This window comes from Dreissena polymorpha, chromosome 4 (assembly GCF_020536995.1).
Source record: "Dreissena polymorpha isolate Duluth1 chromosome 4, UMN_Dpol_1.0, whole genome shotgun sequence".
NCBI classification, from domain to species: Eukaryota; Metazoa; Mollusca; class Bivalvia; order Myida; family Dreissenidae; genus Dreissena; species Dreissena polymorpha.
Genome location: NC_068358.1, coordinates 25,094,439 through 25,111,445, shown reverse-complemented (window position 1 = coordinate 25,111,445; position 17,007 = coordinate 25,094,439). Strand labels below are relative to the sequence as shown.

Sequence of the window (17,007 nt, the reverse complement as noted above, 5' to 3'; positions counted from 1 at the left end):
CCTTGGGTTGGATTCATCGGTAATGCATAAATTGTAACTAGTCCAAATAGTGCAGAGTGTAGTCCGGATTTCCCAACACTGATTAGTGTTACATCCCATACTACAAAGACGCGGTGATGTTGCCAATATTCCAGGGGATTATGCTTAAATCAGCCAATAGAATAAATGGTGTGTATTCATTAAGGTCTGCTGGCGTTATGTAAAGGTGCATTTACGGTGAAAAGCTGGGTTAAACAGCTACATAGGAAAAACACAAATTTTTAAGTATACAGTTTATTCAATATATCTATAACACACTGGTCAGTCGTGAACAGTTTGAGCATGTCCAGTTCGAGGGGGTGCATTTGACCAGGGATGACAAGTGAGTGAAGTGGACCCCCGAGGTCACATGAAACGATGCTCTTCAAGGTGGAGGTACAGATGGTCTGCGTCTCCGCTCCAACCCTCGCTACGCCTACACAGATACTGTCCTCATTTAGACCTGTACCAAGAAATGTTTGTTATTTTGACACATTAAAATATGTATTATTTCATCAAAGATTTGCATATCCATGTAGCTTATCATGTTTTGGCTGATAAATCAAGTTACACAAAAAATTGATGTACAAATTGAATAAAGGTATTCATTACAAATCTGACAATATTTTCCTTTTATTTTTAAGTTCAATACACACAATACAAAACATATAAACTACTTTTATCAATTATATAATATTGATAATGTAATGAAGTAATGCATACGTATATCTGCCTCTGGCACATTCTGTGATCGTCTGTTGTCGACGATTTCCAGTAGTTGCTCAGCTGCTTGTTTCACAGACATGTAGCGAGGAGGCTCAAATATCTTACGACCTCTAAAATAGCGGTTGGAATACATGTACATTATTGAGACCTGTACACGGCCGTTAATCACGCGCGCCACCTCTTTTTTGAGATGCATTAATAAATGAGCCAATGCAACTTCAGAGGTGGCGCTCAGGCCAGGATGTTTTGAAATTTAACGGATAAGTTAACAGGGTGATTAGGTTTAATATGATTTTCAAGACATTTCGCAGTATTTTAACAAATCGGCCAATGTAGTGCGATTCAGCGATTATAAATTCATCTAAAAATGTACAGAAACATTCAATCACAACCCATTTCAAAAAGTGAGGACCATTATAGACCAATTCATTGTTATTGTTTTGATTCCGAATTTTCGCGCATGCGCGCTGCGCTGGTAGGCAAAAGCACTGGGTACAGTAACGATAAACACTATGTCATATAAATAACGGCACGTGTTTAGTCAATATATCGAAAACATTAACAACAACATCATAACACCTAAATACTATTAAAGATATTGCATTTTTAATGTCAATATTGTTTAATTAATACATGTATTCTTATCTATAAAAAAATATATACTCGTTAGTCATTAGCATCAAGGTAAAGGTGGTCTGAAGACTAAACACCGACAATTTCACAAAACAAAGCTATGCATTAGCCGTTGTATTTCTTGCAGAAGGACTTCAAAAATTACAAAAAATAATAAAGCATCCCATTATATAATTATAATTATCAATTGTATGAGTATGAAAGTGTGGTAAAAAAAAATGAGTGAAAGAAAAGGGGTGCATTAAAATCTGACATACCGGTACAACAAAGCCCTATTAAAAGCGTAGTGCATGACAGTATTTAAATGTTATGATCATTTTCTTTTAAATTGGATGATTTGTTTTTAAGGTGAATAACACTATAGCTGAATCGAAATATACAACTGAAAAACACAACTTCACATGATGCAAATTAACCTGTGAATTCATGTATATTGAAATTCCTTTACAAGTGTATATGAGTGACATAGAGGATATTTGTTGGATCCGGTGGATTATCGATTTTAATTCACGAGTGATCATAGAAAATAATATTTTCACGAGTGGCGCAGCCACGAGTGAAAATATATGTTTTCTATGATCACGAGTGAATTAAAGTCGATAATCCACCGAATCCAACAAATTTTCTTTTTATTTAATGCATTTTTCACAGTTTATATACATTGTTCAAGAGTTTAACTAACGAATTTTGCTGGGATAATGACGTCATTTCGTCAAAAAAATGACGTCATTTCACAGTAAACAATGAAAATTATCGATAATTCTCACTGATAATTTTCACTGTTTGAAACAGTGAAATTATCAGTTTTAATTCACTGATATTTCTCTATAAACCACCGGAAAGCATTAAATAAAAATATCTCACATGTTATAATATATATCTACATTGTTTTTTATTTTTCGTAAATATTATTTACCCCGGTAGTCATACGTAATTTCTTGTTTTCATGATGTCGTTTGTGCATGGCCGTAACATTCAATCTTCAAACGGAATGACGTAGTTTTCATTAACCGGTACCCGCTAAATACGTTTAATGATTATATAGAGGATATTTGTTGGATTCGGTGGATTATCGATTTTAATTCACGAGTGATCATAGAAAATAATATTTTCACGAGTGGCGCAGCCACGAGTGAAAATATATATTTTCTATGATCACGAGTGAATTAAAATCGATAATCCACTGAATCCAACAAATTTTCTTTTTATTTTATGCTTTTTTTCACAGTTTATATACATTGTTATAGTGTTCAACTAAAGAATTTCGCTGGGAAAATGACGTCATTTCGTCAAAAAAATGACGTCATTTCACAGTAAACAATGAAAATTATCGATAATTCTCACTGATAATTTTCACTGTTTGAAACAGTGAAATTATCAGTTTTAATTCACTGATATTTCTCTATAAACCACCGGAAAGCATTAAATAAATGTACATTTACCATTTATTAAATACGTTTTGTTATAAATTATTGGCAAACAGGCTAGTATCTTCAAAGCGTACATTTTCTGTTAATATATACTGGACAAATTATTTTATTATTTTTTTACGATATGTAGCAAATCTAATTGAACAGTTGAACTTTGGCGGTATATTACTCAACCCCAAATAACTGCTCAATACTACTAGAAAGAGAAGACATGGTGGTATCATCAATTGTGTTTAATGACCAGACTTTCATATACCACCTGTGGTCAGGGACCTATTGTTTGTATAGGTCCCTGCTGTAGTTTATGACACTTTGCTGTTAGTTAAGTAGGGACAATATCTGATCAAAACGAGATAATCGGCTTGTGCCGAGCAAAGGGGGCAATTAAACACCGGAATACAAAGGCTAACACGATTTTAAGATTGATGCAAACAATCAAATCAAACCAATTAAATTAAATTAATTTAATGTGTCAAAGTGTTAGTTTTCCTAGACAGACAGACAATACTTTTTTTAGTAATTTCCTTTTTACTCCCATCGTCAACATAATATATTTTGTATATAACAATAAAAATACATATATGTTGCTTTAAGGTAGGTGAAACTATGTCACAAAGTATATTTACTTTTTTTTTTAGGGTAGGTGTACCCATTGAGCACAAAAAGCGCACAACGAATATACAATATAAAATTATGTAATTTATTTTGTAAAGTCGCGATTAATTCCTTTTGTTAAATTATATTATTTAAAGGACACAAGAAAATCTATTTATGGTGTTGTTTTTTTTTCCGGTTTGCCTGTTTGCATTTAAAAATAAAATATTTTGCCAATAATACTACCGAGTTTATAATGTGTGCATTGATGTAATCAGCTATAGTCAGATTACAGAATGATATGATTGTAAAATTTAGTTCAATGTTTTGGAAGACTTTTTTTAGTTGACTTGCACAATGTACCTCGTCAACATCACAGTCATGTGGTTGATATTGATACGCGCCAGAAAACATATTTCAACAAACACGAGTATGAATAAATCAAATGTATATTGGGGTACATAAGATGAACAATGGGTAAATTACGTTATACGATTTAACAAATTTGATCTGATACTCAAAGATTCCTTAACACATAAACAAATTGTTATTAGTTCAGACCCTGTTCTTTAGTTGCATACTTAATAACAGATGGATTATGGATTATCATAGTGGTAGGTTAATATATGCTGTGTGCATGGAATCGATCTATTTATTGTTTGTTTTTATTCTTATTTGTTTAAGTACAGTACAACAACTTTTGGGATGTTTAAATCTAAAATCTAAAAATGATCGTATACATGTCAAAATATATTAAATAATGTATTTAATATAGATGTAGAGCGTGACAATAAATATCGTGCTCGATATCTCCCCTTTGATCGTGTCTTTCTTTTGCCTACCAGAGTAGCACGGATAAAGATACGCAGGTGCGCGTGACGTCACGCGTGAATTGGTCTATAAGTTGTGGCATGGTAGAATTCGTAAATGCAAATCGATGTCTTTTGCCTGTGTGACGAGCAAATTCCCTGCCAATTAAATCGCTCATTACATAAAACGATTGCTTTAAACCTGTACAAGTTAGTGCGTGCACAAAAACGTCGGCTTCTAGCCGATCTAATAGATAAATTTATATTTTTCAAAAAGAGATGGAGCAAATGCCAAGGAGGTGGCGCTCAGATTAGGAGGTGGCGCCAATGCACATTTATAGCTAATTTGAAGCAAAGACCTATAGATTACGATGAAATCTATAGGTCTTTGGGTTTCTATTACGCTTACAGAACTTACATTATTTTTGTAAGTTGACTACTTCAGCACATTTGAGTCGCGTGCGTATTAATTAGAAAAAGTAGTTTTCTAATGATGTATTGATGGATTTAAACGATCGTCTTTGTAAGATAACAACATTTAACATGATTTATACAAATATGTTAACGGAAAAAGACCGAGCTATCTTCATTTTTTGGAGTTAATAGTTCGGAAAAACAACATAACTGAGCCTAGTTAAGATTTGTTGACCTTGGTCTTTTAGTAAATTAAGCATTTGGATTAACGGCCACAAATCATAGTTTCAAGAAGAAGTGTTATCTTATACTTATTTCGTGAACTTTCATACTGTAAACAAATATTGATGTCGATGAATTATTTTGATAATATTGAACATTAAGTTATTGGTTTGATTGAGTATTACAAATTGTTGGTATACACCGTACAATATGTTTCATTCATGTTGGTGACTTCTTAATTGAGTTGATCACTTATATATTTAAAAAACTACATTATATTTATAACATATTGTGTTTATGTTCTGTAAAGATTTGGGCCTTCGTATGTACGTTGAAAAATAAATTTAATATAACAAATATCATTATCCATCAAATCTACGTCATGTGATAATGTCATTGCGATACGACTGTTAATTGATAACATCCTGCATTGGCGCCACCTCCTATCATTAGCGCCACCTCCTAAGCATTGGCTCCATCTCTTTTGGAAAACTGCAAAATTATCTACTACGTCGACAAGAAGCCAATATTTTTGTGCATGCAGCATCTAATTTATGTTGGACGCAATCGTTTGATGCCGTTGGCGATTTAATTGGGTGGATATTTTCTCGTCACACATGAAAAACTCATCGGAATGCTTTTTAAACTCCACCATGCCACAGCTTATAAAGGTTCTCACGTTTTTAAATGGGTTGCGAATGCACGTGTCTGAACATTTTTAGACGACTCAATCTTCGCTGAATCGCACTACATTGCCCGATTTGTTAAAATACTGCGAAATATGTTGTACAAACATATTAAACCTAATCACCCTGTAAAGTTGTCCATGAAATTTCAAAACATCCGGGCCTGAGCGCCACCTCGGAAGTTGCATTGGCTCAGTTATTAATGCATCGCAAAAAAAAGGTGGCGCGCGTGATTAACGGCCGTGCTGTAGAGTTGAGACAAGCCTAGTTTTTTTAATTAGTGTTTCAGAAGGAAAAAAGAAACTTGACGACAGAATGTAAAACAATGTGTCCATAATCAAATGATTTTAAATTTAACAAACATAATAGTAAAACATCTGGTTTTTAACATAACATATGTATTAAACTATTATATTTAATGTGTAGTAACATGTGGACAATTAGAGTCTGATTACTAGCATTATCACAGTTAATGTTTTTTAACAATATTATTATTATAAAGTTTTTCAATTTTGTCACAGTTGAAATAAAATTATTTTATTAACATTATTTACCGGATCATTTTAAACTTATATACTCACTTCATAAGATTCTCAATGCTTTGCTCCTTAACTTTGATGTCTGAAATAGAATCACGTGTGCACTAACTAGTGTGATACAAAAAATCTACGCAATTATTTAAATATTATTATACAATTGTACAACATCTTCATTAAAATATGACAATGATCTACCTTTTATCTTCAATAAATGCTGAAAATTTGGTTTACTTATTTATATGCTTCCCATATATTTATGTACCATGTCTTGAAAATCTTTTTACTGTATATTATTGTATAAGGCATTATATTAAAACAGAAATGACACAATAAGCTGTGATTTGACTAACTGATTTTCTTTTATAACCCAGGTAAAATTATCTTAACAACAGATTACCTACTTAACGAACAAAAAGTGACATTAAAATCCCACTCACCTAGCAGACACAGTGAGTGCATTCTGCGGTTCAGGTTGGCACCGATCTTGTCATAGAAACTCTCAGGCCGCCAGCTCTCGTCCCAAAACACAATGGAAACAGTCTCCCCAAAGTTGTACAGCTGAAACAATGTCACAAAAATGACAAATTATACAAAATAAATGTTATTGTACATATGTTTTTCAACAATGTTAGAGCATTAAACAGTGTCGATTTCTAAGGGGGTTGCACTGCATTTTCATTGAAGTCCATAAAAACTGCAGTAATAATCTATTGCCTGTATTCTCGCACAAATACAGAAGAGTGTAAAATATTGTTGATATTGGCCTTATTCTTTAAAACTGGCCTTAGTGCATGTGCATGAAGAGTCATCCTAGATCAGCCTATGCATCTTGCAAAGGCTAATCAGGGACAGCACTTTACTGGATTTTCTTAAAGAAGTAACTTCCTTTACACAAACAATATCATAGAGCAAAATTGTTGTTCCTGATAAGCCTGTGTGGACTACACAGACTGATCTGCCAGGACACTGTAGGCCACAGCTCCAGATAAGGGTTTCCAGATTCTTGTCAAGAAAAATGACGAAATAGTATTAGTCATGGGTTTTAATGGGTAGTTGTATTTGCATTATAATTCAGAATGGAAAACCTAATACAGTAACTGTTTAAGAAGCTACATATATTTATTATAATTGCTGCAAATGTTTCTGTAAAGTCAGTTATACACCCTTCAATATCCAAGAACACGGGTAGTACAGTACTACCTGTATTTTTGGATATGGTAGTAAAGGTACTAATTGATTTTAAGCGTTACTCCTTTTTTTTCTGTCAGTGACAGTAACGTTACTTATTTCACAAATCCTTATCTGGAGCTCTGGTAGGCACATGCATACATTTGTAAAGCCCTATTTCCACAGAATGAGGCTCATATAATTAAACATCTTTATGTCACCTGTAGTCCACAGCAGCCAATGGCGTTCAAGATGGACGCGTTGTGCACCACCTGGTATGGAACTCCCTTCTGTCGGGCCCGCAATACAAGATCTGTGTGAGTAGTGGCACTGGGAAAATACAATGTGCATTTTTCATCATCAAGACGTAATGTTATCACCACCTGCTAAATGGGTTTTAGTGAAATACATAACATTTATATGAAATAACATTCTCTTAATAAAGTGCTTCTTTTTTTTTTGAGAATTCAAACTATAACTTGTTGAGAAATAGCACTGACATGAGACTGTGACCGAAAAATGAATAGACAAATGAACAAAGCTGAAACTACATGTTCTACCACAAAATTTAATCGCTAAATAGTTAAATTATTCCACTCTGCATTTATCCTAGGCTCACGAAGCACACAATTTTTCAAGAAGTAAGATATTAACCCAAATGGATCTCCAACAACCAAGAACGCAATGTCTTCCGTGGCTGAATCATCAAGCAGTGTGTCTGCAATAATGCAAAAAAAATAAAAGGTTGAAACTTCACTCCCTTTGAAATATTTTATGGTCATACGAGGTGAAACATAGCATTTTTTATGCTCATAATATTTCTTTTGTTCATATCATGTTAATCAATTCAAGAGATGTGATTGTCAGAAACACAATGCCACCTTCTGCGCTGCTTTGAAGCAATATATTTGACCTTTGGCCTTGAAGGATGACCTTGACCTTTCACCACTCAAAATGTGCAACTCCATCAGATACACATTCATGCCAAAAATCAAGTTGCTATCTTTAATATTGCAAAAGTTATAGCAAAACTTTAACCAAGGTTAAAGTTTTCCACAGAATGACAGACAGGCCAAAAACAATATACCCCCGATCATTCAATCCGGGGGCATACAAATATTTCAGCCACACTCTGGGGAAAGGGGACTTAATGCATGTGCACGAAGTATTGTCCCTGATAAGCCTATACAGTCTACACAACTGCACGGGCTTATCAAAGATGTCATTTTATGTAGCTGCATTAAGAATTTAAGACCCATTTTCCAAGAGCATGGCTTATTTACATTTGGTTGAAGTTGTTCACACCGGCTTTATTCTGTTAATTTGCATTATCATATTTTACCAGACTCTGATTCCACCAGGTGTCTGTCAGCCAATATCACAGGACGTCCATAAAATGTCTCCTGAAATCACATTTGTTGAAAATGGAAATCAATCTACAAATGTACAGTAAAACTGCTATGACGGTAGGTCACAGAGGGATGAAAGAAACACCAAAGCTATCTAAGGTCTTTAGTCATTGAGATGTAATTGATGTTTAATAAGTAATGTCATTATTTACAATGCCCAGTTTACCTTATTTTGTGTTTATACAAAAGGTTTGTATGCAGATCAACTGCTAAGTTGTCAGCATTTTGATTTTTATTACTGTACAATCAGATAATAGATTTAACAAGAGGGCCATGGGCCCTAAGGCGCTCACCTAAGACCCAAAGGAACTAAACTATTCTGAGAAGGTGGAGTTCAAAATAACAAGGGCTGTTTGTAAAACATGCATGCCCCCCTACATGGGCTATAAGTTGTAGTAGCAGCCATTTTGTGAATACGTTTTTTGTCACTGTGAATGGCGGTGGTGGTGGTGGTGGTGGTGGTGGTGGCAGCCGAAGTAGTATAGTAGTAGTAGAAGTAGTAGTAGTAGTAAGTAGTGATTAAGTAGTGTAGTAGTAGTAGTAGTAGTATAAAGTAGTAAGTAGTAGTAGTAGTCGTCGCCGTCAGTAGTAGTAGTAGTTAGTAGCGCTTCTTACGAAGTCAGTAGTCGTCGTAAGTAGTAGTCGTCTCAGTCGTATAGTAGTAAGTAGTAGTAGTCGTCAGTAGTAAGCCGTATAGTAGTGTCAGTAGTCAGTGTATTATTCGTCTATCAGTAGCATCGAGTCGTACGTAGTAGTAGTCGTATTAGGTCGTAGTAGTAGTAGTAGTAGTAGAAGTAGTAGTCAGTAGTAGTAGTATAGTAGCAGCAGATCAGCTGCTGCAGCAGCAGCAGCAGTAGTAGCAGTAGTAGTAGTAGTAGTAGTAGTAGTAGTAGTAGTATGCATTACAAAAATGCAGTAAGCCTTACATTTGGTAAAATTTAAATATATTACAAGGGAGGCAAATCTGTAACAATAAATTTAAACTTATTGCATTTGTTTCCCCTGTAGTGTATTACCTCCCCTGTCCTGCTTATATTTATATTAATTAACAAAATTAAACATTAACACAATATTTAACATACAAAATATACAAAAAATCTCATATTCTGATAATATTTTTACTGATTCACTGTATTTTACTAAAAGGATGATGTTTCATTGGACTGATAATTATAGATTTAGGATTACAGACCAGTTGCTTCAGTAATATTGTTCAGAGTGTGCCCTGTTGGCCGCGTATGCATTCTTAAATTATCATTCAAATGAAAGTTTTCACAAAATAGGCAAAAACGAATAAACATGCAAAGTTCAACGAGCTTCTGCGGCCATGTTTTTTGACTAATCAAATTTCTTTGAACAACTTTTTCAGGGGAGCCTTAAAAGGTCATCCCTGTGAAATTTTTTGAAAATCTGATGAGCAGTTTCTGACAAGAAGATTTTTTAAGGTTTTTACCATATATGGTCATGGCGGCCATCTTGGTTATGTGATCAAATTTTTTTTAACAATTCTTTTGTCCCATGACCTAGGGATGCTCCACATGAAATTTAGTTGAAATTGGCTCAATGGTTTAGTAGAAGAAGATGTTTACAAATTGTTTACGGACGGACGGACGCCGGACGCTGAGTGATCACAATAGCTCACCCCGAGCTATCGCTCAGGTGAGCTAATAAACAAGGAAAATAAAAATAATCCTATATGATTTTTGCACTGCAAAACAAATAAATTAATCCAATTATGACAAGTTTAGATTTGGATGATCCTACGAGTCTCAAAATTTAATCTGTGTTCTTGGATCTTGAAACCATTTTTCTATACAACTCTCAGTCTCCACAAGATCTATGTTTCTTACAAATAAAATTATCAGAAGGCCTTGATCTTTCAAAAGCACGCATCCCAGTTCTTCAAGATAAACCAATTGTCAAAGATTGACCAGGTGACCAATTGTGTGAATCTTCTTGAATCAAACTCAAGGGGGGGGGGGGGGGGCAAATTTATGATACTGCTGCCTGTGATTATACATGCTATAAATTCATGTAAAGATGACACACTGGTAAAAACTGGTAAAAACGTAGTGACTTCACCATCTATGTATAAAATGTGGTTCCCGACATAATTTACTCCTCTGTCAGAACGGTATCATTTAATGTTGGCCCACGATAAAGGCCGATGTTGACACAACGGGCTCCCCGCTGCATTGTTGAGAATCGATAAACGCTTATGGTGAAAAACATAAAAACATTTGACATCACATTTGATAAAACCCAAATCGCCCAACTTAAAGCATATAATTTATGCTTTCAGTTCATCTCTTGTGTGGCACTATGGAAAAACTTTTACATTCAAGCACTGTTTAAATGGCGCCAAAATACACATATAATAAACAAGTTTTGTGGGCCAAGCTTAGACGATTTTGATCGTGGCTGTACAGTGTGTGCTAAACAATGGCTTGCCAAATCAAGACGGAAAAAGAGATTAATGGCTGCTTATAAGCCGAGGGCAAAAAACAAAAAAATCACAATTAAATACAAAAAAGTGATTGCTTTATTGTGTACAAGACTGCTTGTTATAGCGAGTTAACATTACATGTGTAATTTATTATTAATTCTGATCCTTTGAACATAAATACTCCTTAAAATTATCGGATTTTGATTTTCACTCATCAAATAAAAATTTCATGAGTGAAATACCCCTCGGCTGAAAAAATTATCTGGAGCTCTGCACACATAACACAATTAAAACTTGGCAAAAACATTTTCAAGATAAACAAGAGATGTGTTTGTCAGAAACACAATGACCCCTACTGCTCCGCTTTGATTTATTTATTTAAAAAAAATTCATTTGGCAGGTAAACATACTTATCTCCCTTTAAAGCTTATTACTTTTCTTGGATTTGTTTTTTTTTACCTTTGACCATGAAGGATGACCTTGACCTTTCACCACTCAAAATGTGCAGCTCCATGAGATTCACATGCATGCCCAATATCAAGTTGCTATCTTCAAAATTGCAAAAGTTATGACCAAGGTTAAAGTTTTGGGACAGGACACACAGATACACAGACGCACACATACAATGACAGACAGGCCCAAAACAATATACCCCCGATTTTTCGATATGGGGGCATGAAAATGCTATAAAAGTTCATCGCAACTGAGCCATAAATGTGGCATTTTTATAAGATTTTTCTTAGAGATAACCTGGAGCTAGTTTACAATGTATTTACACATGTGACAAAGACTTTAATAAGAAACAGATACTGTGACTATAAACATTCAGACCAAGCTTCCATCAAGATCGAGTGTTACAGTGGCTTGTGGTGTTGTTACAAGGTTTTTCCACATTTATAACAAGGCAACCAAGTATTTTGAAAAACTTGACCCATATTCACTAGATATTTTTTAAATTAGCATTCTGAGCAAGTTTCATCAAGATTATGTCATGAATTTGGCTTCTAGAGTGGTTACACGGTTTTTACTAACATTTGACCTGGTGACCAAGTTTTTTGACATGCATGACAGATTTGAATTTGGCCTAGATATGTTGATATTTTTAGCGATTTTTTTAAAATCTAGCCACGCTGGACAACTTATGCTTATGGGAAGATTTTTCTACTGTCACCCAGATAGCTGCATGCATGGCAAGGGTATTTCCAGTCAAAGTCAGGACCCATATTGCGTGCTTCAGTTTTTTTAATGACCAAACTCGCAAAGAGGACAGGTATTTTTTAATAAATAAATATTGCCCACAATAGTAAACAGTAGCTCAATATAAAGTGGACCTGAGAATTCAAGAGGTGTTACAGGGGTTCCCATAAATATGTATATGTTGGTGACCTATTTCCAATGATTTTGTTTGCATTTAGAACGAGACTCTCGAGATGACGACAATTTCATGCGCTTCAAGTATTTTGTTTCATTACCAATACCACGATTGAAAAATAAATACAAATTTTAATACAACAAAAATGATGAACAAACATGTTTTAATGAATTTCTAAATTTCACTTCGACTAAATTATCAAAATTTATCCATACACTGATACAGGGTTCACAGCTTTTTGTATGAACAAAATTCCCTGATTTTTCCCTGATGGAAAATAAAAATTCCAGGATCATAATTTCTACCTATTTCTTGTTTTAGGCATCCTCAATAAATAGCAGTTGCAGACATAACTAAGTTACATGTGTACTACAAATCCACCATAGGCATGCAGAGGAATCGATTTGCTGTTTTAATCGTAGGGACTTCTCGACACAAGTCGGAAAAGTTTGACCTAACAAAATTCCCTGATTTTTCCCTGATTTTAGGAACTTTTTCCAAATTCCCTGACTTTTCCCTGACTGGAAAAAGTGAAAAAAAAATTCCAGGTTTTCCCTGATTTCCAGGTTGGCTGGGAACCCTGCCATATCACATAGATTATAACAATTTTTTTGGTCCCCTTCACGAAATTTCCACATATATTAAAGAAGCAGGCGAACCCACAAGTGTAAACACAACATGTTTATTGCCAATTGCAATGCCACCTACTTTCCCTTTGGTGTGACATCACTGTAGATAGGTCAATCATGCAAGTAGTGATTTTTGTTGCAGTGTGTATGAAACTATCGGCTTTGCTTGGTTAATCATGCTATGAAAAAGCTAATTTTACATGGATTTCACGGGAATTAAGTAATGTTGTTGCATTGTTTGCATTAGTTAAGGAATTCTGTAACTCTATTTTTAGTGATCCGTTATGTGGTCATTGAAGGATACCATACACACCATTCATATAGATGTACAGTCAAGTTACCATTACCGGATCAGTAGCGTAATAAAGTTGTTCTGGTGAAAAGCAATAAATGTTTTGAGACTTCTTTTACACCTGTTTGATTAAATATTACCTCTGCTTACTGATTCAGCACATTACACGTCTTATTTTAAACACAGGCAAAATGTATTTGTGATACCTTTTTCATGCCCCAGAATTCATGCATTAACGGATCAGTTGTAGTCATAACGGATCATGTGATCGAAACCACTCAGAGGGCATCTAAAACACTATTTGAACTGTCAAAACACAAACTGTGTTGTTTACATGTACAATGACCAAGTTTTAATACATTTCCAGTTAAAAATTATATTCATTTTTTTTGTTATTGATTGTTTCCTATATGTGATCTTGTATCTACACTTAACGCATGGTGTTCTTGTGTGAATTATCTGTTAAAAATCCTAAAAAGATCAAAAAGATATGGGCATCTTATAAACCATGTAAATTGTTTGAATCATATCTGATCATATCTGAAGTAAACATAGTCGTATACACATGTCAGCAAAACATACCGAAAAGTTAAACTAAGAGTAGCTCCGATTACGACTTAATCAATGCGCTTTAAAGAACAGGCCTTGAAGATGCTGTGTGAAAAATATCATCTAAAAATGTCAACTATTTATCGTGATACGCAGTCTTGAACATCTAAGTGATCCACTATGGGTAATTATCCGGTAATGGTAACTTGACCGTACTAAGTGTGGTGCAGTTTTTCCTCTAGGATTACTTTATTATTTACAACAAATACTGAAGGATCCGATAGTTATGTATGGGTGCTGGAGGTTTCGGTAAATGACAAGTTCGGTAAATTGATTTATAGAGTAAAAGCCGTGGAGGTTTCGGTAAATTGATTTTATAGAAGAAGTATACCTACAACGAGGTGTTAATGACACCTATTATCGGCTTACAATAACATTGGGGGCATTTATTTGCAAACTGTGGATTACTTTTGAGTTGAGTAATTAATGCTATGCCTAAGGTAAAGAATTAAGGGAAATGAATGAGCTACCTCTGAAAAACGAATTCTGTTAGGAAATTTCTAGTTAATTTTACGATTTAAATAACGCAATACTGTTGTTTGTTTTTTAAATTGGTGCTTTTATTTAAATAACATAATAGTAACATAAAAGTAATAAGAAATAATGATTTATGGCGGAATCAATGTAAGCTCTTCAATTAAGTTTAATGCTATTTTAAAAAGTTTCTTATGATTTAATAAAAATGATTTCATGTTGAATTTTATATTTATTTATATGTTTCATTATTTCTTTCTGGTTGAGAAAAACACAAGAAAAAACAATATATAAAATTTAATACGTGTACTTAATTAATAAAAAGTAATATAATGATACGCGTTATGTTTTATAATTATGTTAAGTGCGCGTGTCATTGAACGTTGAGTTAAGCGAAGAGATACACATAATTGAAAACTGATAAAAATGACATCTAACACAACGTCAGCCAAATTAATACACTGTGTAATAGCAAGCTGCCGTGATGATCATTATATTATCAAATTAATACACAGGCACCAGGCTACTGTACTGGAACAATGGGTTTTACGGCCAAAATAACTGATATCATTTTTTGCCTAAACAATGATCAATAAAAAAATAATAACTGACTTACTTTGTAATCCGTTTTCTTTACCATATATTATAAATAAGCAACAACTAAACCTTGGATACAATATATATATTTGAATATTTCATGTCATTTAAAAAAAAATGAGGGAGTAATCACATATTAATTAGATACTTTTTTGACGCACTACAATGTTAATAAGACACATTATTATCATTCAGATTTTCTAATACAAATGAGATACATGTACGACACTGTTCAATTTAATGTTACATTTCAACCATATTAGTCGTTCATCGTTCAAGACTCGTCGTCGTCGAGCATGTGGTGGACCGCTGTGGATGGTCCAAGGGCATTGATGTGGCTGATGATCCTCAGAAGTTCAGTGGTTGTCAGCTTCTCCTCTTCGTAGTCATCCCATGCTTGATGTAGTCTGCCGTGTATCGTAACATACTTCTTCCGTCTGATCTTCGTGAGAAGGTGCTGGCTCACCAGCCGTATATGTAGATCAACTGTCTCAGATTCCTCTCTGAGAAGGTTGGCCAACTTGTAAAGACCAAGGTTGGCTGAACACGCTCGTGCGTCGATGCGTCTATGCCATCCTGTGGAGGCCACCTCTTGTAAGAGCCACATTATTATATTTTTTTTAACTAATACTCTTTAATTAAGGTTTTTATCAACTAATTGTTTAAAAACATATATAAATTACAAAACGATCATGACCTTAATATATAATTTACCTCCATCGATTAGAATATTAATAGGTTGCAAGCCTGGATAATTAATAATAACACTTTGCGAACATCGTACATTTAAACAGATAATTTAATTAGTGCCAAACAACTCAATTAATGTACATCAAAATTAATCCACAGTTTGCAAATAAATGCCCCTAATGTTATTGTAAGCCGATAATAGGTGTCATTAACACCTCTTTGTAGGTATACCTCCTGTATAAAATCAATTTACCGAAACCTCCACGGCTTTTACTCTATAAATCAATTTACCGAACTTGTCATTTACCGAAACCTCCATAACCCTTATGTATTGTATGTTACCAAGCCTATCATATGCATTTTGTGTCCTTGTGTGCTCAACTGTATTACAATTTACTTTCAGCATGAAGCACTGTAAAAATACTAACCAATGCATCCTTTCCAACTGTCAAAATTGATGTGTACGCCTCTAAATAAACCCTTTTTGCATTTTTAACTATTTCTAGTCCTTTGACAGTTATGTCCTTCGCGTCCCCAAGTCCTAAACCAACTAAATAAAACATACTTAACAATGATAATGACTTTGCATACAAGTAGGGCGATACAAGTAACACATTCAATTTTTATACATTTCACAACTTTTGGTGTTTACACACGTGGGAAAAACTGGAACGGAAATGACATCTTTATTGACAGCAAAATCGGTAAAACCTTGTTGATTGGTGAACTTGTGTTTAATAAACCAATGAAAACGATTGTTACAAACTAGTTTTCTTTTGACAGTTGCGTAAAAATATGATAGATGCAGTTTAAACTATGGATTAGAAAACGCAGACTGTAAAACAGTGTGCACTACGTCATCAAACATTGAGAATTGTTGACTGTTGTATTTTCAGGAGCAGTGTTTCATTTTGTGCAATGAACCTTAATTCATCTGCGTCTTTACTATTTCGCATATCATGCGTTCAATTACGATAGAGAACAATGGAAGCCACATTAATCTTCTCCCCTTTATATTGATTCACATATGCTTTAATGCTAAATGGTGTTTATGCATTAAAGAAACATTGTAAACATATAGTATGCGTCAAGTCAACAAGGTGCATACGGTCTGTAACTTAAAAAAATAATAAACTTCTAATCATCTGCGTCAAAACAATCTTATCATGTTTTGGTAATGGTTTAGTTGAGACGGATATCAAATGAAGCCCTATCAATCTGCATGCGTTCCGACAATCTTCACATGGCGCT

At 34.2% G+C, this 17,007-nt stretch overlaps 1 protein-coding gene across 1 annotated transcript; it reads right to left on the bottom strand.

Moving 5' to 3' along the window:
- Positions 1-257: 257 nt before the first annotated feature.
- LOC127876828 (diphthine methyl ester synthase-like) lies at positions 258-16,444 on the bottom strand. Its single transcript, XM_052422306.1, has 8 exons — positions 16,185-16,444; positions 8,581-8,641; positions 7,893-7,956; positions 7,460-7,568; positions 6,509-6,629; positions 6,114-6,153; positions 742-854; positions 258-481 (listed from the first exon to the last, which is right to left on the bottom strand). The coding sequence occupies exons 1-8, from the start codon at positions 16,317-16,319 to the stop codon at positions 261-263; spliced, it is 864 nt and encodes a 287-aa protein (XP_052278266.1). The 5' UTR covers positions 16,320-16,444; the 3' UTR covers positions 258-260.
- Positions 16,445-17,007: the final 563 nt, after the last annotated feature.

Bases quoted from the DNA above. Each gene is read 5' to 3' on its own strand.
- LOC127876828 (XM_052422306.1), bottom strand. From the start codon at position 16,319: ATGTTTTATTTAGTTGGTTTAGGACTTGGGGACGCGAAGGACATAACT. The intron at 8,642-16,184 runs GTTAGTATTTTT...ATGTGATTTCAG, and splicing joins CAGTTGGAAAGGATGCATTG to GAGACATTTTATGGACGTCC. The intron at 6,154-6,508 runs GTGAGTGGGATT...ATTCTATTTCAG, and splicing joins GCACTCACTGTGTCTGCTAG to ACATCAAAGTTAAGGAGCAA.